Source organism: Physella acuta, unplaced genomic scaffold, assembly GCF_028476545.2.
Source record: "Physella acuta isolate Inbredline_101_S28 unplaced genomic scaffold, ASM2847654v3 ptg000209l, whole genome shotgun sequence".
Taxonomy (NCBI): Eukaryota; Metazoa; Mollusca; class Gastropoda; family Physidae; genus Physella; species Physella acuta.
Window position 1 is genome coordinate 719,202 of NW_026731728.1, and position 23,700 is coordinate 742,901.

General features: G+C 33.8%; 2 protein-coding genes and 1 long non-coding RNA gene across 5 annotated transcripts in view; 1 reads left to right on the plus strand and 2 right to left on the minus strand.

Annotated features, from left to right (window-relative positions):
- Positions 1 to 5,392, plus strand: part of LOC131937383 (laminin subunit beta-1) — a 33,046-nt gene extending 27,654 nt beyond the window's left edge. Inside the window, exons 23-33 of the mRNA XM_059294768.1 lie at positions 224 to 404; positions 1,101 to 1,285; positions 1,367 to 1,496; positions 1,728 to 1,833; positions 2,105 to 2,287; positions 2,372 to 2,551; positions 2,663 to 2,838; positions 3,208 to 3,349; positions 3,458 to 3,637; positions 3,720 to 3,876; positions 3,984 to 5,392. Of these exons, the coding sequence (XP_059150751.1) occupies positions 224 to 404; positions 1,101 to 1,285; positions 1,367 to 1,496; positions 1,728 to 1,833; positions 2,105 to 2,287; positions 2,372 to 2,551; positions 2,663 to 2,838; positions 3,208 to 3,349; positions 3,458 to 3,637; positions 3,720 to 3,876; positions 3,984 to 4,117 (1,754 nt within the window). The 3' untranslated portion in view covers positions 4,118 to 5,392. The remainder of the gene's footprint in view (positions 1 to 223; positions 405 to 1,100; positions 1,286 to 1,366; positions 1,497 to 1,727; positions 1,834 to 2,104; positions 2,288 to 2,371; positions 2,552 to 2,662; positions 2,839 to 3,207; positions 3,350 to 3,457; positions 3,638 to 3,719; positions 3,877 to 3,983) is intronic.
- Positions 5,393 to 5,429: 37 nt separating this feature from the next.
- On the minus strand, positions 5,430 to 12,838 carry LOC131937385 (uncharacterized). Its single transcript, XR_009386218.1, has 6 exons — positions 12,736 to 12,838; positions 8,166 to 8,235; positions 7,967 to 8,070; positions 6,735 to 6,839; positions 6,180 to 6,303; positions 5,430 to 5,614 (listed from the first exon to the last, which is right to left on the minus strand). It is a non-coding gene; the product is annotated as an uncharacterized LOC131937385 (long non-coding RNA).
- Positions 12,839 to 14,341: 1,503 nt separating this feature from the next.
- On the minus strand, positions 14,342 to 22,911 carry LOC131937384 (zinc finger MYND domain-containing protein 10). 3 transcript variants are annotated; one of them, XM_059294772.1, is made up of 14 exons: positions 22,889 to 22,911; positions 20,606 to 20,758; positions 19,122 to 19,230; positions 18,718 to 18,831; positions 18,302 to 18,435; positions 18,136 to 18,205; positions 17,818 to 17,906; positions 17,571 to 17,671; positions 17,307 to 17,389; positions 17,054 to 17,143; positions 16,476 to 16,601; positions 15,893 to 16,014; positions 15,292 to 15,417; positions 14,342 to 14,783 (listed from the first exon to the last, which is right to left on the minus strand). In XM_059294772.1, the coding sequence occupies exons 2-14, from the start codon at positions 20,707 to 20,709 to the stop codon at positions 14,705 to 14,707; spliced, it is 1,347 nt and encodes a 448-aa protein (XP_059150755.1). In that variant the 5' UTR covers positions 20,710 to 20,758; positions 22,889 to 22,911; the 3' UTR covers positions 14,342 to 14,704. The 3 variants fall into 3 exon arrangements, with proteins under 3 accessions (XP_059150755.1, XP_059150754.1, XP_059150753.1); XM_059294771.1 differs by lacking the exon at positions 22,889 to 22,911 and adding an exon at positions 21,552 to 21,609; XM_059294770.1 differs by lacking the exon at positions 22,889 to 22,911 and adding an exon at positions 21,419 to 21,506.
- Between the last annotated feature and the right edge of the window lie 789 nt (positions 22,912 to 23,700).

Consider the following 23,700-nt stretch of genomic DNA (forward strand, 5'->3'; position numbering starts at 1 on the left):
TGTCAGTCCAGTCAGTATTTTCTGGCATTAATCAATATAAATTACTCTTCTAGTCCAAAGATTAAGTTATTATCCATTGTATTGAAACTTACTAGTGTGTTCCTTACCAAAGCTTGTTTTAGATTGCCTTTAGTTGTACTTTATTGATTGAAAGTTTGCCAAAACTAGTATAGTTTAAACATAGTAACTCCTGTAAACTAGCCAATGTACCTTTCTATTGTAGACCAGACCCATGATCTTGTCAAGAGAGCCAATGAAGTTTCTGTGACTGGTGCCATCAAGGCATTTGATGAAGAGTTCAAGCTGATGGAGCATAACATTGAAGAGATCCGCAACATCTTGTCTAATGTCAACTTTACTCAGTTTGACATCCAGGAGACTAAAGACCTGCTCAAATACTTAAAGTCAGTCAACTTTTTTTTTACATGACTTTTTATTTCAACTTCTAATGACACGACAGTTAGTAGCTTTTTAAATAATTGAACACATTAATTAATCCAAGTACTGTTTACAGTAGATATTTTTAAATATAAAAATTAGTGGGTCGGCGTGGTTGAGTCTGTAAAACTCATGGTTGCTAAACCGAAAAGTCTCGAGTTAAAACCCTGGGGCAGATGAGGCTCGTTAGCTGGGGACAGCCACTCTTCTAGGAGAGACAACTCCGAATTCAAACAACTGCTGCCTTGTAGTTTGTTCTTGGTTGGAAAAGCAGGCTGCAATCTCAGTCAATGGCCTCAATGGAGCATAACCAGTTGACATGTATCCTTAATTGTGATGGAGGCGTGGTCGAGTCGGCAAAAACTCATGGTTGATAAATTTAAAAAAAAAAAAAGTCTCGAGTTCTAACCCTCTGGCAGATAAGGCTCGATCCATTCCAACACTAAAAATTAGGAACGAAGAAGAAGAAGAAGAAAGTTTAACATTAGTAAATTATAAACAGTTATAAAATATGTCAAAAAGAAAAAAAATGAGCTAAGTGTTTGGTCCATCTGCAGTGATATAAAAGTGGAGATATTTTTATTAGCTCCATAGTGTATTGTGTTAAACAGGTGAATTGATGGGTGTTTGCTGTAATATTTCTCTTCCACTCATATCTACAGCGCTAACTTGACTGAAGGCTCCTTAGCTTTACGTCAGTTAGATACCAATCTGACCAGCTCTAAAATAAAAATCATGAAAGAAGCATTAAGAGTTGACATGATTGAGAACCGGATCAAAGCTTTAGCTAACCTTGCCGCTGAGCTGAGAAACAATGCCACTAATATTCAGATTCAGGAAATTGGAGGTAAAAGATCAGCACTGCTTGTTGTTTTTTGTGGATCTGTTGGCAAGAGGTTTAGTTTCTAATTCATGCCATTATTTCTAGGGGCCTTTGAGAAAATTAAAGAAGCTGAGCAAGAATCCAAGACAGCCCAGCAGAGGGTGGATGATACAGCCAAATACATCAGCCAGTCTCAACAACTCAGGGCAGCCACAGAGAAACTCTTGGACGACAGGTAAACTCACAAGTTTACTCATTCATGAATAATCAACTATGGGATTTTAATCTTTAAAGAGTGGTGTTCTGTCTTTATTTCATTGACTTAAATCAGTGAATATATGACTAAAACATTATTTTTTTAAAAGTTTTCAGTCAAGTAATGTTTATTTTTACCTGTATGTGGTTTGTAATGCTTGTTTAAAATCTTGTGGTTTGTAATGCTTGTTTAAAATCTTGACCTGTTTAGAAAAGAGAGCTTTAATGACCAGTTAAAAGAAAATGCCCAAGCATTGGACAGTTTGCATAAAGATGTTGAGAAAATTGGAGAGGATTTGTCTGATATAAATAATATGGTGAGATATTGAACAATACTATATATATATATATATATATATATATATATATATATATATATATATATATATATATATATATATATATATATATATATATAAAATATGCTCTGGTGGATGATAATTCATAACCAATCTGTGTAAAAGACGTTTGAGTATGCTGGTAAGCCGGTCCCAAGTCTAAAGCTTGAAAGAAATTTGTGGATTGTCTCTTTAATTTAAATAGTTTCTATATCAGTTTTCATTATTTTCTTATAAATGTTGTCTCCAGGTTTGTGGTGTACCTGGCAATCCATGCTCTGCCCTGTGTGGTGGTGGGGGCTGTGGAAAGTGTGGTGGTGAGAGTTGCTTTGGGGCTGTTACTTCAGCCAACTCTGCCCTAAAGCTGGTTCAGACAACTGAAGACTTGCTCAATAACAAGATCAAGAATGCCACGCAGCACCTCATACCTGCAGTATGTAAACCCTGACCAACTCCAGCAGTTTCATTGTGTCCTACTCATCTCAACCTAGCTGATAAATCTTTCTCTCTCCACCAGGCAGAGATGGCCAGACAGGATGCTAATGAAGCCAAACAAGCTGCACAAGAAGCACTGGAAGAGGCTCAGAATGCCAATAGTCTGACACAGAAAACCAAATCTGACTTGGAAGATTTAAATAAAAAGATCAGAGACTTTTTGATTGGTGCCAACACATCTACACCAGAAAATGTGGAAAAGGTATTCTTGTTAGACATTTGACCATTTTATTACTTTGTTAAAAAACCTTAGTAAAACTTATTCAACCTCAAGTCAAAAAGTTAAAATGATCTTAATGATTGTGTTTGGCAGATTGCTAATGAAGTGTTGTCTCTGAGAATCCCTTGGACGCCAGATGAAATCAAACAGCTGGCAGAAAAGATCAATGTGGTTGTAGACTCTTTACAAAACATTGACAAAATCCTGGCTGACACAGCAGAGAATAGGAGCATAGCTGAAAACCTCAAACAACAGGCTGATAAAGCTTCGTAAGTTCTTTCATCCTGTACACATAGCTATACACTGTATAACTACATGAAGTCCCCTTTGATACACATACCTATGCACATTATAACTATGTAAAGTTCCCTCTGATACACATACCTATACACATTATAACTACGTGAAGTCCCCTTTGATACACATACCTATACACATTATAACTACGTAAAGTTCCCTCTGATACACATACCTATACACATTATAACTAATACCCTTAGAAACACATACCTATACACATTATAACTACGTAAAGGCCCCTTTGATACACATACCTATACACATTATAACTACGTAAAGTCCCCTTTGATACACATACCTATACACATTACAACTGTAATTAACTACAATTCCTCTAGAACTGAGGCCAAGGCCATCCGTAAGAATGCTGAAGAGGTAAAGAATGCACTTGATGAAGCCAAGCAGGTCCAGCTCAGAGCTGAAATGGCTATACAAAAAGCTAAAGAGGACATCAAAAGTGCTGAAATGGATTTAACATTGGTATTTATTCTTGCCTGATCACTTGTCGTTATGTTATGTCAAAAATATATTTTCATTCCAACAAAACATCAAAAAGAATTGCAAAACTTTCTGTATTGAATCTGTCAGATTGGCCAAGAGGCAGGCAATGTAAGTTCTCTATCAACTGCCAGTGAGAAACTGTTGGAAATGTTGAAAGATAGTCTGGAGCAGCTGACCAGGAAGTACACCAATCTTAAGGTGGACACTCTGGAGAAGGCAGAGAAAGCTGCTAGTGACGCTGCCAGATCAGCGGAGAAGGCGTTCGATGTAAGAAACATTTGACATAGAATCTTGGAAAATGCAAGTTTCAGTTGGATCTAACTTTTAATTTTATGTTGACTTCTTTCAGAAAGCTTCAGAGTTCAATAAATCATATGATGCCATAGCTAACCAGCTAAATGGCAAATACAACCTCACTGGTGATGCCAAACAACTGAGTGATACCTTGAAGATGCGGGCTGATAAAATCTACAGGATTACAGCAACTAAGACAACCCAGCTAAAAGGTAAGGACCCTATCCGTGTCTCTACAATCAATCTTAGGCTCACTGATTATACTAATTAGTTAGAATATTCCAATCATATAATTAATATGGGTTATTTTATTGTTTAGCTGCAAATGACAAGATAGCTATGAATGAAGCAAGGCTGTCCAAGGTGCAAGAAGAGATCAACAAATTGAACAGCCAGATGGATGCTTACATAAAAACAATAAAAGAAAGATCCAACACCTATGTGACATGCTAACATTTACTCACAGTAGCCTCTTCCTCAATAGCTGCTTAGATCTGTTTCATTCTATCATCAGGCGCTAATCATTTAGAAGAATCTTCATGCTTATTTTTTAATCGGTTTCCTGAAAAAGGTTTTTAAATTAGTTTTTTTTAATTAAGCCTAAAGGTAGTGATTAATTTGGCAGTGCTTTTTTGTGCACCGCCAGCCTTACTAGGATAAGCAATACTCAGTTGTGTTAATTATTAATTAGTATGTATTTAAAGGCTAACTTCTATTGGTATAGTTGTGTTAATTATTGGTAATTTAAAGGCTAACTTCTTTTGGTATAAATGGCATTTGACCCTTGACCTACAATCATAAGTTGTAAGACTAGAGATCACAAGGGTCAAACAGAATTCTGTGTTCACCAAGTTATTTTCTACAGCAGGTAGCCTTGAGCAGTTGAATAGATTTGTGAATTAGTTGCAAGGTTTTCAGTCCTGTGGCATTGAATTCTGATACATGTAAATGAATTATATTTGCTCAGCATTAAAGTGTAATTATTTAGTAAGTTTGTACAAGTTAGTTATGGTTGAGAAGAATGAATGATGGGGATGCTAGTGAACAAATGCTTAGATATTTTGTTAGGTAGTACATATGGTCCAATCCCACTAAGCATGCTTAACACAATCCTTGTAGGATTATTCAAATTGTAGGTCAATATTTCTCCTTTTATGGAGACCAATTACTTCCTTCAACCATCAGCTCACAACTTACACCTGTTATAAAGCATGCTTTTTTCTTTTCATTTTGTACATAATCCATGTATACATATATATTTTAACATAAGCCTTCGGCTATGTTGTCACATGTTGAAATCTACCCAACCAATGGTTATGTGTAATGAATACATGTAATTAAGAAATTTTCACTGCTTAGCTTTATAACTTTTTGTACCATATATTTATAATAAACCAATTAACTATATTATTGTTAACTCCCCAATAATTGTTTGTTGCCATTTATGGATTTTCTAAATGGGTTTAAAAACTTTTTAAACATTTTCACTCCAAATGTGAAAAAGCATAATCTAGATGAATAGTTGTGCAGAAACCTACATACTTCATATACAGAGCTTTACTATATGAAAAATATGTATCCTTAAAATGAGTGAAAATAGGCCAGTAAAAACCATTTATAGCTGTTTTTTTTTTTCTAATTTTTTAAGTGTAATAAGACTTCTTATAATTCTTTGTTTTTTATTCTACCTTCCATGTATCAAAAAAATAAAATTCTCCAATTAATGTTGCACAGAGCTCGTGTTCAATGAATAACTGTACTTTATTTCAAAATAAGGCATTTACAAATAAAATCAAATGGAACAAGGTTTTAATTTGAACACTGCCACTGTTGTGTGTGCTTCTTTCCATGGTTGGTATTCAATATGAATAATCCAAAATCTTTTGTTTTCCACTGATGCATAATGTAAATGCCCGAAACAGCCTTAATGTCTGTCCCCAATGTGTTGGCCTGAAAGAAAGAAATTGTTATCCCTTCAACATCTGCTACATGGTGTTACAAAAGTGAAATCTGTATGCATGAATTCTAAAAAACTCATGAGAATACCTCTTCCTGTTTGAAAATATTCCCAAACAAAGCAACACTACCCTGAATTTTAAAAGGATAAGGGACCAGGGAAATAAAAAAAAAAAATGACATCTAGGCGGAGGATGGTGGTTAGGGTCCATGCGGATGTCCACATTTAACATGGATGTGCTAACAATGTATAACAAAAATAAAACTTGTAACTGCATAAAAAAACTGAAATTAAGACAACAGTGTTGTGTTAAAAAAACTCATTGCTATGTGTAAATATAGCACTGATTTATACTACACTGGGTCATCCATATCAGTAGAGCAATACGATTTTTACCACCCCAACATCACTAAAAACCAGGATCCAACACCTAAAATAATGTCACACCTCACCCTAACACCTCTCAAAACAGTAAAATAAAAAAACTAAGCATGGTCAAGGAGATTTATTTTTATTGAAATTTAAAAATACTACTGTGATGGTAGAAAAAGACTATACCTTAGTTAAACAGACTTTTGGATATACAGGAGCTGACCGGTCACATGGGATCTTCTCTTCATCTTCATTCACCCCCCACCCTCACATTTGGTGGTGCTGCTTTTCCCCACTCTCACAGTCACACCTACGTAAAGGAGCAGCTTGTATTCAGGTTCAAACATTGTAAAAGTGTCTTGTCAGTTTTTTAAAACCCTCCTCCCACCCACTACAGAGTGTGACGTCATTTATAGATGACCTCTAATAAAAATAATTAAATAGCACCTCTTTGGAAAGAGAGCGATAAAATAATAGAAATAGAGGCCATGAATTCAAGGAGGCCTTGCGGATTATTAATATTTTAAATACTAATATTAATGATTAAAATACATCCAACGAGTAAAGAGAATTATGTTTGCACAAAAGTGGATGCATGTGGACAGGGGGTGGTCTACCTAGGATGCATTTAGCGGCATAAGTAGAGAATCAGTTACATCATCAAAAATAACTGTAAAAATACCTTCATAACAAAATGAGCATGAGAATTCCAGTACAACAAGATACAATCTGTTTACTTACAAGGCATACAGTGAGGTGTCAAGGGAAACAGTGCCAGGAAATGCTACAGTAAACCATGTGAGCATGCATTGTGTTTTCTCCATAGCACCAGAAACTGAACTCAGCCTGGAGAAGAAACAAGTGTGGGAGGATATGCTGGACGTTAGGATCTGGCTGATGCGTCAGATGAATAGAGAATCTGGGCATCAGATCAATGTTTGAGGACATCACGGCGACCAGATGTACACAGAGTTGTAACATCTTATCAAGCCAGTTTCCATTCGCCTTTAATCATCATTTGCATGGGTCAAATTATATCATCATTTGCATGGGTCAAATTATATCATCATTTGCATGGGTCAAATTATATCATTTGCATGGGTCAAATTATAAAGGACAATTTTTTTAACTGAAACAATAATAAAAATTTATAGCTATAAATATATTTATCATAGAGTCAAATCAGTCAACTATGCTTGCAGTTTTAAAACATGACAAACTAAATAATGTTACTAAAAATAATTAGTGCATCAGATATCCGTTCAAAATATAGGCCATGACAGCGACGAAGAAACCAGAGAGTGACACTCAAGGCCCAGAGAGGCCGAATGTTCTACACTGTGGAATCTAAGCCTGCTGTTGTCCAGTTGTAACTTGTCATCATGTGCACTACAACACTTTCCTACAAGCAATTCTGTGCAATCTAAGCCTGCTGTTGTCTAGTTGTAACTTGTCATCATGTGCACTACAAAACTTTCCTACAAGCAATTCTGTGGAGTCTAAGCCTGCTGTTGTCCAGTTGTAACTTGTCATCATGTGCACTACAACACTTTCCTACCAGCAATTCTGTAGCATCAGCGTTGGTCTGGTCATTGACAGCGAGATCCAGCTTCATAACAAACAAAACAAGAGGACAAGGACAAACAGAAGTCTGGACCATCAAGCCATCATCGCAAGTGACCAATAGATCACCATGTGACCACAAGTTCATCCTTTGCTACAAGACCAACTGCTCAGATTGAAAACTATTGAACAAGATCATAGCCAGAGTCACACAGCCGGAGCTGTTACCCTGTGATCTGGCTCCAAGTCTAGACTTCATCATGGCAGTATGGCATCATGCGCACAAATACCATTACAACATTATCATAGTTTACTATTACTATCTTAGACCAAATTATGCAGTCTATAGCAAGATGAGTTATTGAAGCGTTTTTTATCTAAAGAAAATTACCAGTGAACATTCAACTTACTTGCATAGCTTCCTCTGGTGTTATTGTATTAAGATCAAAGTGACACAGTTGCCAGGCATCAGTTAGCACAGATTTGCCATCTAGTTGTCTGCTTTCTGCATTCACTAGGTGAAGATGGAACATGGGCCAAGTATTTTAAAAATAATTTTGACAACAAACCAGTTAAATGAAAAGATAAACAAATGATAACTACCACTACCTGTCAAAGTTTCACTAAACTCTCCATGGACACCCCATAGCAACTTTTGAACTGTTTCCAATTTTGCAACCTAAAAACATTTTAGTTCATTAGTGAGGAGAGAGTGATGTGTGCTCATATGTTCATGTATTGTTAGTTCATGTATTGTCATTTCATGCATTGTCAGTTCATGTATTGTCAGTTTATGTGTAGTAAGTTCGTTCATTTTAATGTCAGCCCAAGTTCATTTATATTGATTTTAGTTCATGTTAATGTTAGTTTATGCTAATGTTAGTTTATGTTAAGGTTTGTCAATTCATGTTCAAGTTTGTTGGTTAATGTTAGTTAATATAATGTTAGTTTATGTTAATTAATGTTAACGTTAGTTGTGTTCATGTTAATAGTTAATATCAGATTTATCTATTGTTTGAATTTTGTAAGTCTTATAGCGGTCCTCTTTGTGGCTGACTAAATGCTTAAACTTCTGTGATAGTCAAATACTGCCAGTCATGAAATGATTAATAGACAGCACTATGGACTTCCTGATGTCAGCACTATGGACCACCTGACACAGAATGTCAGCACTATGGACTTCCTGATGCCAGCCATATGGACCACCTGACACAGAATGTCAGCACTTTGAGTAGAACCAACACAACAGGCATTATAGGGTTAATATAACTAGTTTGTGTAGAACCAACCACAAACTTCATATGTAAACTAGGCCTAACTGTTATCAGAGGCTGGAGCTAAAAATAGCACAGCTGAAAAAATATTTAAAATCTATAAATAGTTCAAGGTGATTAGAAATTGGCCATCAAAATAGGAGGTCAAGGTTAGTGATTGATTATCAAAAGAGGAGGTCAAGATGATTAGCAATTGACCAGCGATATGAGACTGAGACAGGTGATGTGAGCATCAACTATTTTTTCATTTAGATTTTTCCACATGAAACTAACAGGTAACACTGACAGAATATCACAAGGATTTGTGTTGTCAACACAAGAATGCCAGTTGCTGCTCGGACCTCCAGCAGACTCACACTTTTTCTTATTTATATATCAGTCAACTCCTCATTTCTTTAAATTATGGTGACTCAAGTCATGAATATAAGCTGAAAATGGGGGCCAAATAAATTTAAACAGTGTTTTATGATGGCAGAGAATTGAAAATACTGGAAGAGGTTTTCTGTAAACATTTTTCTCAACACAGAACTGGAATATAGTTGATAAATGGATGCTAAATGTGACAAAAATAGCCAGAATAATATTAATGGAAGACAACTTGCAGCTGAAAAACACAACTGGTATTTTTTATAAATAACCCAGGTGAGCAACAACAGGCTGTGAACTCAGGTATTCCACTCAAGGGAAGTAATACATAATGAGAGGAAACTCAGTTTTCTCCCTTTAAAATACAGCCAGCTAAACAGACAAAGAAGAAACATCTGTTACAAGCAGCTCAGTAATGATGAGAATAGCAGTCCTTTAGTGTCCAGGTACACATGTCATTTTTTTTTAAATTGCCTTCCTCTCAGAAGTAAACTGAGTGCAGCACTGCATTTAGTAAACATACAAATTTAACTCAAGCCTTTTAAATAAAATAACAGAAGTAGACCTACACCCATCCATACATTAAAAACAAAAATAATTGCATATCATGATCAACTGTCAGTGGTTTTTATTTGTTTGCAATCAGAATGTAAGAGTTAATTGAGAGTATGTAGCCAATTATTTTTTTAAACTAAAGCACCCAAAAATTACAACACCCTTCAACAGTGTGGCTCACAACTTTATCATGCCAGAAACATTGAGACCTTAATTAACTACAGGCTATAAACTATACTAATAAAAACAGGCACTTTCAACAAATATTGTCCAATGAACATAAAATAAGTGGTTCCATCCATCTAGTACCTAATGAAAAAGGTTTCTTATTAATTGTTATTAACACAACTAAAAATAATTAGGCCTAATACATTTTAAATTAAACCTGCACACGTTTTCAAACATATTTTTAGAATGAGGGCTATTCAAATTATAATGGATCCTACTAAGTTATAAAATTTAAAAACTTCATCTGCAAAGTTTTGTTAACAAATAACCATCAATCACGGAGTTCCTGTACAGCCAACTAATGTATGTCTTACGAAAGTGAAACATCCAGTTATAACTTAGGCTTGATGAAAATAGAAATGTGGGTGAATTTTTATACCAGTTTGAGTGTCTGATAATAGAATCTTTAAAAAGGGTTGCTAGGTTACTGGTAGTTAACTAAGATACACAAATCGCATGCTAACCCTATCCATAACCCTAACCCTGGTCCTACCATCATACGCCTAACCCTAATTTCTAACCATAAACTTGTCAAGATTACAATACTTCTAGATTCTAGATCTAAAAACCTAACACACATATTTTTGGAAAAACTCTATTTTCGGAGACCGGTATCTAAAATCATCTTTTTCTTTTACTTTAACAGCCACCATGCAGTCAAAAGATTAATTTAAAGAAACGGATTTTTATCCATGTCAACTATATGAATTATGATGGATTAATCTAGATCTAGAAGGATTTTCATCAACTCTGTGGCCTCCATTAGAATTATAATGGACCCAAGCGATAAAAGTCTCAAAGATATTTGAGAGATCCATTAAATATTTTTTAAATCATGCATGACTTAGTTAAAATTAATATGGTTATAAAATCCTGTCTGTTTGGTTTTTTTTTGGACTTTACTAAAGATTGGATGTAAGTGTAAGACTATTTGATGTTTTTAACATTTTCGGTAACTAAATAAAAAATTTAAAAAAAGCAAAAACAATTTTGTTTTCACGTGTAATGGCAACATAAACAATGGCATCCTGCTATTCAATAGGATAGCATACACTTTATTGTCATAAACAAAACAAAAATGGCAGAACTAGATCTAGATTATTTCTAGATCATGTGGTTTAAATTTGCATTGTTATTTAAAAACTTTAATTTGAAAAGTTTTGTAAACAAAAAACTGATATGGAAGTGTCAGAAATCAAGCACAGAGTTCCTGTACAGTAACATGTGTACAGTGTGTGTTCAGCCAATCAATGTTTCATGTTTGTCTTATGAAAGTGAAATTAAATAGAAATGTAGCCGCCTTGCCTTAATTAAACTCAATTATTTTCAAGTTCTCTGGACTTGCAACTTTTATAACTGATTCTAGAAATATTAGGCCTAAATTTCTGAATAGTGTTTATTTTTAGGCTTAGATCCAAGTTTTATTTTTTTTTTATTTTTACGGCCGCTTTGATTGCAAATACTAAAAAAAGGCACATTTTTTTGACAACCATATGAGATGGAAGGATTCTTCTCAACTCTGCCGCTTCAATTAGATCTCTACACTAGATCTTACAGGCCTAAGATTATCATTTATAGACCAGATCTAATAGTAATTTCAGGCCTATTCTATTACAAAGTAACTAATGGTCCAATGGACGCGAGCGAGAAGGTATTCGAGAGGCCCATTAATTAATTTTTAAATCATGCACGGCGTAGTTACAATTAATATGGTTATAAAATTCTGTCTGGTTTTTTCGGACTTCACTAAAGATTGGAAGATTGGATTCCGAGTAGTCACTTCGTTCTAAAAATTTAAAATTTCTGAATGAATTTCAGTATTATTTTAGGCTTAAGTTTTTATTTTTACGGTAGCATTGTTTGCTAAATCTAAAAAAGCATATTTTATTCCATGTCAACAACATGATGGAAGGATTCCCGTGAACTCGCTCGCGTCCATAGGTAGATCTAGATCTAGAAAATCTAGATCTAGATACTAGATTTAGATTCTAGATCTAGTAGAGTTAAGAACTTAAGAGTACTAGATTCGGTAATCTAGATATCGTTTTGGGTATGTAAAATCGCCCGTGGCTATTAATGTACGAAAACGTTACCTCATTATCCAGGCTGTAATAGAAGTATAATGTGATATGTTTGTGTCAAATATTATAGATAAATGAATAATAAACCTAAATCAATGGTTAGGCCTAAATATATCAATATATAGGAATATAGGCCAGAAATTAACTTTAAACAGCAGTGTCTGCAAGCAAGATTTGCTATATAAACAGCAGCCATTTGTAGAATAGAGTGACTTCCGCCTGAATCTCGCGTTATAAGTCTATAAAAATAAAACTTTAACAAGATGGCGTTATAGTAAATGAGCATGGTTGCATCTGTTGGTAACATCGCTGGTGTTCATTTATTACTGAAAAGTTTTAATTCAATTGTTTAAAAACAGGTAGATCTACATAAATGAAACAAGGAAACATTTTAGTATTTTTTTAAAACATAAATCCTCCTCAAAATGTGAATAATTATTAAAATTTAAGGAGTCACCTGTTTTTCACATTACTAGTCGCGGGCGATTTTACGTACCTAAAACGATAGATTACCAAAAATTCTTTTACTAGACTACTAACTACTAAGATTAGAACTAAAATCTAGATCTAGATTAGATTCTAGATTCTAGAAGTAGTCTTAGTTTAGTAGTGTAGTAAGTAGGCATCTAAATGAATCTTTCAGGAGCATTCCCAGTGGATGCAGATATAGTTTACCTTTTCATAGTTGAAGCTTAAATTTTTCGGACGAACCGCGTTGGCCTACAGCCCAGTCAAATTCAGAAGCCTAGGCCTACAGTTGGCTTAGATAAAATCCAAATTTTGCTGCACTTCAAACAAAAGAGTTTCAGAAAAACCTAAAATTATTTCGTATCTTTGGTTTAATTAATTTTTGCTCACCTTACATATTTGTGTTTTTTATTAATTATGATTACTCCCCATAATCATTACTCACAAGTAAATGTGGATCAAGAAATAGAGATGTATCACTAAAAAATATTTTTAGACTGTAAGCATAAGCTTGGATAACAAAACAAACTAAACATATTTAAACAAAGTTTCCATTTAATTAAAGGCCTACATCTCCAGAAACTAAGATATTATCATCCAGCTGGATGGAAAAAAGGAATGTGCAACAGTTTTAGACAAAGAAACATGTTACAAATCTAAACAATACTATGTTGTATAATATTGTATATGAATTATGTATATATTTATATATATATATATTTATATATATATATATATTTATATATATATATATATATATATATATATATATATATATATATATATATATATATATATGTGTGTGTGTGTGTGGGTCACGACCATGTGGGACATGACCACCACTGCCTATTAAGGGCAGATAATTTAGTTTTTATACGATTTGAAACTTAGGGGAGGTAACTAAGAGGAGGCTGCTTTCATAGGGGGCGGGGGGGGGGGGGGGGGGGGGGGGCTGAAGGGAAGGTGGGGGGGGGGGGGGGGGTATCGTCCTTCACGAGCTACTGAGTGTTTTAAAGCAAATATTTTCAGTCGCAGTAGTGTCGAATTCACAAATTATGAATTACTGAAAGGTAGAAAATTAAACAACTAAATAGCGGTGTATGCTACTCTGCAGGTCGGCTCGTATGTATGTATGTATGTATGTATATATATATATATATATATATATATATATATATATGACTAATTTGTTAGTCACATGCAGCATTATAATTAGTTATATAGCTAGATTACATTCATCTATCACAGAAGTACTTATTTTTTAAAAATTAGTATAGATATGGTCCTCTTATTACTTATTGAGGTGTTGTTTTTGATTTACCATGAGCACTGCAGTTGAATCTGATTTTGTATGAATTTCTATGCAGTGTCATGTTTGTTGTGAACATTCCTCACCTCTTGTTTTCTCCACAAATTCCTTTGCAGCTTTTCACTTTTATGGATGCCGAATGAAATTAGTGTGATCGATTCGAATTAGGGTAACCATTTCCTATTCAATGCTTTTTTGGTTATCTTTCTTAAATACCATTTAATGCTGCAAATTTAATTCAGGTAGTCACTTGTCATAAGCTATTAGGTTAAGTATTTTTAAGAGTATTTCCTGGTGGTGAATGTGTTCATGTATTCTGGCTGCCACCTTAGTCAATTAAGTGAAAAAAAGATGAGACATACAATGGCCACTCCATTTAAATAATTTTGCACGAAAGTTCTTGTAGAGGCTATTCAAAAATATATTTTACTGCAAAAGTAACATTTTAATGTATTATTTAACTCAAAAGTCAGAAGATGTGTTTTTTTTTAAATTGTTTTATTATACATTCATTTTCACCATCATATTAGATAGTTTGAATATCAAAGATAACTATTTAAGCATTCAATAGAACAATGGACGGAATATTTATAACTCAACTTAAAAGATTTCCTTTAGAAACAGATTTATTCATTTAACTGACAAACTTAATTACTGCATTCAACATTCATTTTCAAAATGTTAAAGATTGCAAGAATCTGAATGGAATTTTTTTAGTTGAGTCTACATGTGGAATCAACTAAATTTCATTACTTACACACATGACTCTAAAATATAAACTTTATTGAACCACAAAATGAAATTGGCAGTTAAAAGAACACATCTAAATTGTTGAACATAAATAATCTTGTAACACACTGTTAGTCGTTATCTAGCTGTCTGTAAGGTTTCATGGATTATGTCACATGCTTGTTTATGTTTCTTCCAATGTGCAACTTGACATTCTCTAGAAAAAAAAAAGTTTCACACAAAAATGTCCTCCGTTAACTTTGCTCAATGATCTAAACATCCATCATTGGAAAATGATTTTAAATGAATTACATTGTACAATTTTGGATATTTTATAAAGTTGCTCAGGTTTGTCTTTTTATTTCACAATAATGTAGTGATTGGAAATATTATTATACCAGCCATACTGATTAAAATGTAATTATTATAAAATACATACATTGAAATTCCTCTTACTAATACTACACAAGTCCTGTTTACATTATAACATCTGTATGTTGCTACTAAGTTAATCAATACATACATTTATTTCAACAAATCATTGAATAGGTGGGAGTAGGTGACTGTCAATTTATCATTTCACAACTTGAGTTACATGTGAAATATTTGTACAGAACAACAGGCTGATTAATTTACTTCAAGTTACAGGACAGTAAAATTAACATTACAACAGAAGGGACTTAGCTAATGCCATGATAAAAGATTAATAAAATAAGGAAACTGACCTGCGACAATACCACTCATTCTGGCAACGGGAACAACGTTTGCTGGCCAGTTGGCCACACACTGCACATTTAGGAGGGTCTGCAACCAGTTCTTCTAAAACATCCAAATTGTAAGTGGCTGCCCATCTGTGGACCAAATAAATCTGGTAAAAAAATTTTTAAAGCACTGCCAACCAGGACATGTGGTCAAGTTTTCAGCAAGGTTACTGAGTAATGCTGGTACAATGGGCTAGTAATATGTACCAAAAACTAAATATCAACTTATTGTTAGACAATAATTTGTCAAATATTACTTACAAGAAACTATTTTACAATTATTTTTTTTACCAATTATTTAATTTCATCAAAAAGAAAACATAGCAAAAAAATATATTTTAAAAATATTTCTGTTAACAAAATACAGTAATAATTAATTTTTCTAACACCCTAGCTACAAGACATTGACATTAGGTGATGGAAAAAACCAACAACCTTCTCCCCTCCCCTCTTGTTCACACCTTTAAGCCTGTGACCTAATGTTTTTATCTGTGTGTGTGTGTTCCAATTCACACCTTTGACCTAATGTTTTTATCTGTGTGTGTGTGTGTGTTCCAATTCCCACCTTTGAGCCTGTGACCTGATGTCGTCATCCGATTGGTTGAATGTTGTTTTCACCTGAGCTGAAGCAATCTTGTGCCACTTGTCCTCATATTTCTTCAGTAGTTTGTCTCTCATTTCTGGTACCTGACACCAACAAGCTTTCAATTATCACATGTTATTAAGTTATAGATATTTGTATATATTATCACAAGTTTTTAAGTTATAGATATTTGTATATATTATCACAAGTTTTTAACTTATACATATTTGTATATATTATCACAAGTTTTTAAGTTATAGATATTTGTATATATTATCACAAGTTTTTATTTTAAGTTATAGATATTTGTATATATTATCACAAGTTATTATTTTAAGTTATAGATATTTGTATATATTGTCAAAATATTATTTTAAGTTATAGATATTTGTATATATTATCACAAGTTATTATTTTAAGGTATAGATATTTGTATATTAACATTAAAAACTGAAAAAAAAATAATCTTATTTACATTTTGCTTGCAGATATAAGACAATATGTTAAGTTGCAAGAGTAAATATTAATTTTTATAATTTTAGTCACTTTTTTTTAAAATTCTGACCTGTTCAAGGACCAAATCTTTTTTGGCAGGTGGTGGATCCATAATGGCCAGGTGCTCAAGATACCTCTGCAGCTCTGCCAGGATGGGCATCTGGTCTAATAGCACTTCTGTTAAATGGGACCTAAGCTGCAGGTACAAACCAGCATCAAGCATCATCAGCAACACAAGATTGTACACATAATTACATGTGATAAATGCATTATACACATAATTACATAAGATAAATGCATTATACACATAGTTACATAAGATAAATGCATTATACACATAGTTACATGAGATAAATGCATTATACACATAGTTACATGAGATAAATGCATTAAAAATATTAAATAAAGGATTAGCATTTTAAAAATTCAGTATAAATACTACAGCAACTATAAAATATGAGCATTATTTCGTAGTTTTCCTTGAAGTTAGATTAACTCCAGGTGATTTAGAGATTAATGCTAGTTTCCTATTTGTTGAAGCCAAAGTAAAGAGCTAGATCTAGATCCCATTGTAAAAAAATCATTAAGCTGAAAAATGTATTGATTTTAATAAACATAAAAGTAAAAGTTGATTTCTACTCAAGTTACCTTGATAATTGTATTCTTACGATAATTGTTTAGTTCATATTTTTCTTGACATGACCTTTTCATTAGTAAATTAAAAATTGCGATCCAAACCTAAAATTAAAAGAAAATGAATGCCTATGTTTTATTTTTTAAAATTATTTCATAAAACAAATATCTTTAATAAAATTGCATATTAATATAACAGATCATTAGTTGATACTTTATTGAAAACGTTTTTTGTCATTTTCCAATTAAGATTTCAAAAAATGGTTACCTGTCCTTCAGTTTTGGTGAGTTTCAGACTATCCTCGAAGCTAACTTCTACCCACTTGCTATCAATAAACTTGTACAGTTTTCCTAAATAATAATACAATTAGATCTGACATATACAAGGTTAACTATAGTTAACTAAAATTGAGAAACGTAAGTGTAGAGTTAAAAATAAAAAAATGGAAATATATATTTGTCATTTGTTTTGATCAAGCATGTCTGCTTTAAAAATTAAAAACCTACAGCAAATGAAAGTTTTTTCACTGACCATCTTTTCTCCTAGTCCAGGGCGGCGACTCCACTAGTTGCACCAACAAAATGGGGAGGTCGTGTGTGTTTAAAATTCTGGTCATGACACTTAGCGGAAGACTGCATAAAAAACAGAAATAACAACTCTAACAAGGCAAAATAAAATGACTCCAGAATTTATCTTACAAAAACTGATTTATGACAAAAGTTTCTCTACTGGATTCTGACTTTTAAAACATTCTACCCCTGCTTGTGGTAGGTCTTACATGTCTAAACAGTCTGTGATGTATCGTATGACTGACAAGGCTTTGATGCTGATTTCAAACTGCAGCTGAAGTTCCTGTTGCACCAACTCCTGGGGAAAAATTTGTCTCTGTGAAACTTTTCTGAAATTTCATGTGGTCCACTGAAAATGTTTTCTTTAAAATAAAGTCTTGCATCATTAATCTTTCTATAATAGAATAAAGTCTTGCATCAATAATCTTTCTATAATAAAATAAAGTCTTGCATCATTAATCTCTCTATAATATAATGAATGAAATCTTCCCACTACAAAGCTCTGAATGTAAAACAATGTTGAGTACCTCCATGTTACTTGTTGCTACTCCAGGATCTCTGCCATTGGGCAAGAACTCATCATCTTTGTTTTCTCCCCTGATTTGAAAAATTGTGAAATTTAATTGGTAGGAAAATAAAATTAACTTAAGTTCTAATTGTTCAAAGTGAAGGAGTTATAAAAAGAGGACTAACTTAGCAGCCAGATAACAAAGTTTACGATAAGCATAGTCGACCAGATCAAGTACAGAGTCATCAGCAACTTCACAAGTTTCCTTGTAGAACATCATCGTCTCTAGCAAGTTGATCACAGTGGCCTCGTGGTAGAGCTGGGTGGGAACAACCAAGTTTTAGGCAACATGAGAACATTTTGTCTGAAAATACACACTGTGTTATGTTCTGACATAATAAAAAATCTGGGAAAGTGGACTTGCAGCCAAACAAGCAGACAACAATTTACTACCAATTAAAATTTTTTATTTTTAGTTGAGTTTTTGCTTGTCACACATCAACTTGTTCAAAGATTTTAAAAACAGACTCAATACAGGTTTCTTTTTTTTTTAATTTATAGACAGATATTTCTTGAAAAAGGAAGCACATATTTTACTTACTATAATATATATTGGAAAAGTAGTTTTTGGTTCAAACTCCATGTCAATTAATTCAGGAAAAACTTTCTGTTTCCAAATTTCTGTTGTTATTAAGTCTTGTATCAATAAGTTAATCTATGAGGTAAAGAGAAATAATGCATTAATAATATTTGAGGTTTAGAATATGGCATTTTCATTTTAAACATGCTATGACACAAATCTTAGGCAGTGGTTTATTGTATAGTAACTCTTTGTTAAAAAAAGTAACCGCTCAATGATTGGGTACAAAGTACAATATCTGAGGTTTAATGTTTTTGTATGTAAGTTTCAAACAAAAGGGATTAGTGACCAAATGAAAGAAAACATCTTCAAGCTGGAAAATCCAATAAATAAAACAGGAAAAAAGAATTGAGAACTAGAAATACCTTGCCATATGATATAAAATATTCTTTGACAAATTCGTCCTCCTTAGCTGCGGCATTGATCACAGCTTGCATGTTCAGTTTTTCCACATGTTCGTGTTGTTGGTGCCATCTTCATTTCAAGAAAAACTCAACATTAAAAGCTATAGCATAAAGCCAAAATTACCAAAGGATATTACTTAAATTTATTTTTGTCATAAATGACACCATGAATTTTTTAGCTAGACCCCCCCCCCCCCCACACACACACACACCATTAATCTCAAATAATGACATATCCAAAAAAAGAAACAATTTTCTGAAATATTTCTAATTCAAAATTATAATGACCCTCCAGTGTGGTAATAAATGTTAAAGAAAGAAAGTACTAAGAGTTGAGAGCATAAAAGTATTTTTTAAAAAAACGTGAACCTTTTAATTTTTAAAATTTAGTTGGAAATTCTGAATACAGAACAAAGATAATTTATTAAAGTTTGTGTTTCAAAATTTTAATGAGTTACTACCTGGCAGAGCCAACATCTTTCACATCAAATACTACCTGGCTGAGCCAACATCTTTCACATCAAATACTACCTGGCAGAGCCAACATCTTTCACATCAAATACTACCTGGCAGAGCCAACATCTTTCACATCAAATACTACCTGGCAGAGCCAACCAACATCTTTCACATCAAATACTACCTGGCAGAGCCAACATCTTTCACATCAAATACTACCTGGCTGAGCCAACATCTTTCACATCAAATACTACCTGGCAGAGCCAACATCTTTCACATCAAATACTACCTGGCTGAGCCAACATCTTTCACATCAAATACTACCTGGCTGAGCCAACATCTTTCACATCAAATACTACCTGGCAGAGCCAACATCTTTCACATCAAATACTACCTGGCAGAGCCAACATCTTTCACATCAAATACTACCTGGCAGAGCCAACATCTTTCACATCAAATACTACCTGGCAGAGCCAACATCTTTCACATCAAATACTACCTGGCAGAGCCAACATCTTTCACATCAAATACTACCTGCCAGAGCCAACATCTTTCACATCAAATACTACCTGGTTGAGCCAACATCTTTCACATCAAATACTACCTGGCAGAGCCAACATCTTTCACATCAAATACTACCTGGCTGAGCCAACATCTTTCACATCAAATACTACCTGGCTGAGCCAACATCTTTCACATCAAATACTACCTGGCTGAGCCAACATCTTTCACATCAAATACTACCTGGCTGAGCCAACATCTTTCACATCAAATACTACCTGGCAGAGCCAACATCTTTCACATCAAATACTACCTGGCAGAGCCAACATCTTTCACATCAAATACTACCTGGCAGAGCCAACATCTTTCACGTCAAATACTACCTGGCAGAGCCAACATCTTTCACATCAAATACTACCTGGCAGAGCCAACATCTTTCACATCAAATACTACCTGGCAGAGCCAACATCTTTCACATCAAATACTACCTGGCAGAGCCAACATCTTTCACATCAAACTCCATCAGGTGCTCCACAAAACTCTCTGCTTCAACAGAAAGGATACAGCTGGTTGTGCCAGAGTCTGCTATCATGGTGGCGCTGGAAGGTTACTAGGTTATGGGGAAGCAAATTATGTCCAATCTGTAGAGTAGTTTTACAAAATATACACAAACCTTCATAATCAAACACATTTAGCATAATCACATAAAACAAAAAATTTACTAATACTAATATATTAGGAAGTGAGTATTGGGTGAGTCCTTTTAGCCATGGCAGCTTTTGGACATTAAGTTGAAATCTATAACTTTTCTGTTTAGTAGACTTCTCTAATCTTGGGGATTTGCAAGTATTTTGTTGTGTTTTTTTAAAATTCTCTGGATTTGCTAGTAGATTGATTAGGACCTATGATTTCTTATACCCAATATCTATATAAAAAGTGTTAAATATAGCCTATTTAATTTGAGGCATTGTGGCTGAGTGATGAACAATCACACCAAATCCTGTAGTTAACTGTTCTAGACCAAACTGCACCAGATTTTTTTTTGTCGTACCCAGAAAACCAAAGCCGGAGTTAAGTGAGGAAAAAAGTTTTCAACTAAACAAGTAGATGGATCATGCTTGTTGTATGTTTTTTAATATATTTCTTAGATTTTTAATTTAAAAAAAATATTGTAACAATATGACTCTTACGATTGCCCACACACATTTACTTTTCAGTGGAGAAAAAAGTCCCCACGCAGTAAAACTAGATTAGTTACTATTAATTAAGTATTAGTTAGTTTTATACTTAGATCACATCACCTAGAAAATCTCTAAATTATTACTTCATAATTGGAATTAGATCTATATTATTACGAAAATTATAGTTAGGCGTAGATCTAGATCTAGGTCTAAATTGAAAAGGGACAAAAATATTTCTTTAACAAAAGTAGACCTGGTGCTGCAAATACTATGCGGAGTCGGCCATATTTGTAATCAAATGGTATCCAATTAAAAAGTTTAACTAGATCTAGATCTAGTCTGAATTTGAAAGGCGTGAAACAAAATTTGGTTGCCAAAACACGGAGGACGTTAGACTAGCGGCTTATTTTAAAGATCTATGACTAAAAGGACAAGGTCTCTAGAATCTAGATTTCTAGATCTACATAACTTGTATCAGATTGGGTGTTCAGATTAAATGGAAATTAAAGACCCTTGTAAGAAACAGGCTTGTAATCTACAGTCGTGTTTACTTGGTAAGCCCTGATGACTGGCTGATGACCCTCACCACTATCTCTAGACCTCTAGTAATAGTAACTAGAATCTAGATTAGATCTAGATCTAGTAACTAGAATCTAGATCTAGATCTAGTATCTATTGTCTGACTTGTCTCTAGATCTAGATTCTAGATTTCACTAGATCTTGAAAATCTAGATCTAGAATCTACAATAGATTCTAGATCTAGATTATCTAGATCTAGATTTCTAGATCTAAATTCTAGATCTAGAATTATGAATAGATTTAGATCTACACTAGGTCTAGATCTAGACCTTTTTATTATTAAAGGCTTAGACTAGATCTAGATTAGTTAGTAGATTACTAGACTAAGATCTAGATCTAGATCTAGATCTCTCTATTAAAATATATATTATATAGATTCTAGATCTGGTCTATATCTTCTAGATCTAGATCTACTTCTACTAGGTCTACTATTTTTGATCTAATCACCAGCTTCTTCCAGGCATCTCTTTGTTCCCCCTCCCCCCCTAACAATTACTCAGTACCAGTGTTTCTTCCAGACTTTTTTCTCGGGGGGGGGGGGGCACTTGAAATTTTTTTGGGGGGGGGGGGGGCGGTAGACTTTCTTTGGGGGGGCGGACACTGTTAAAAGTATATATTTTCTATAAAAATTATATAAATTTCATTTCGTTCGGGGGGGGGGGGCGGGAAAATTTTTTCGGGGGACTTGGCCCCCGGCCCCCCCCCCCCCCCCCCCCCCCCCCGAAGAGATGCCTGGAAGAGAAGAAACTGCTCAGTACTGACTCATGTTCAAATATGTTGTTAGGGAAACAAAAGGCCTCCCACTGTATGCCGATAACTTTTAAACTGGTGAAATCGTTTTAAGAAAAGATGATTGCAATTAATTACAGTCTTAAGTATAGTTTAATTAGTGGACCTATTTAGTTATATAATATATATCTATACTATTTACTATAGTTAGAAAAAGTTTATTACAACAGTCTACAAAGACAGACTATAACTAGATCTATAGCAAATTTGATGATGACTTACAAAATCTATCAGCCATCCAATTGTAAAAGTTGTAGTATAGGCTACAAATGTATTACAAATTTTTGGACTCCTCTCCAGCCAGTGACTACCAAGAATGGAAGTGTCAAGCATATATTCAAGCCCTGTATGACTGTTGCGCCAAATGTGACCCAGACAAGTCCGTGGTTTGTTCAGGGTTGAAAAACAAACCCGCCACCCCCACCAAGCCAATGATGTTTTCTCATGGGGAGGTAATTCAAGACATGCCCAAGTTGCCAACTCTACTGGAAGAAACCCCAGCATAGGTGAAAACATTCCGTCACACTTTGAGCATGATGTTCTGTTTGGTCATTTGTAAGATTTGAATTTGGACCAAAATTTGGTCTGGTTTTATTTAAACTGATGGGAAAAGAAGAGGCTTGAATTTTATGTAGCAGTTTCCACATAGGAGAGAATCAAATAAAAGCTATGTTTTTTACCTTAGATATGATCGACTTAGTTGCAATATATTTTTACTTCATAGCATCTGATGTGTGTAAAGTAATAAAATAAGAAGCTTAGGTTGGTCTATTTTCATTTAATTTTGTATTGATTTGAAATTGTTTTCAACAAAACATTTAGGGGGAGGGGTTAATTTTTTAACGTGTACAATTCTGTGACACCATGAATCACAAATTGTGTATAAAATGTAACTTTGGTGTGTATGTTGTCTTTAACAAGCAAATATTGCAATTAGTTGCATGTTGTCTTTAACATGCAAATATTGCAATTAGTTGCATGTTATCTTTAACAAGCAAATATTGCAATTAGTTGCATGTTATCTTTATTAACAT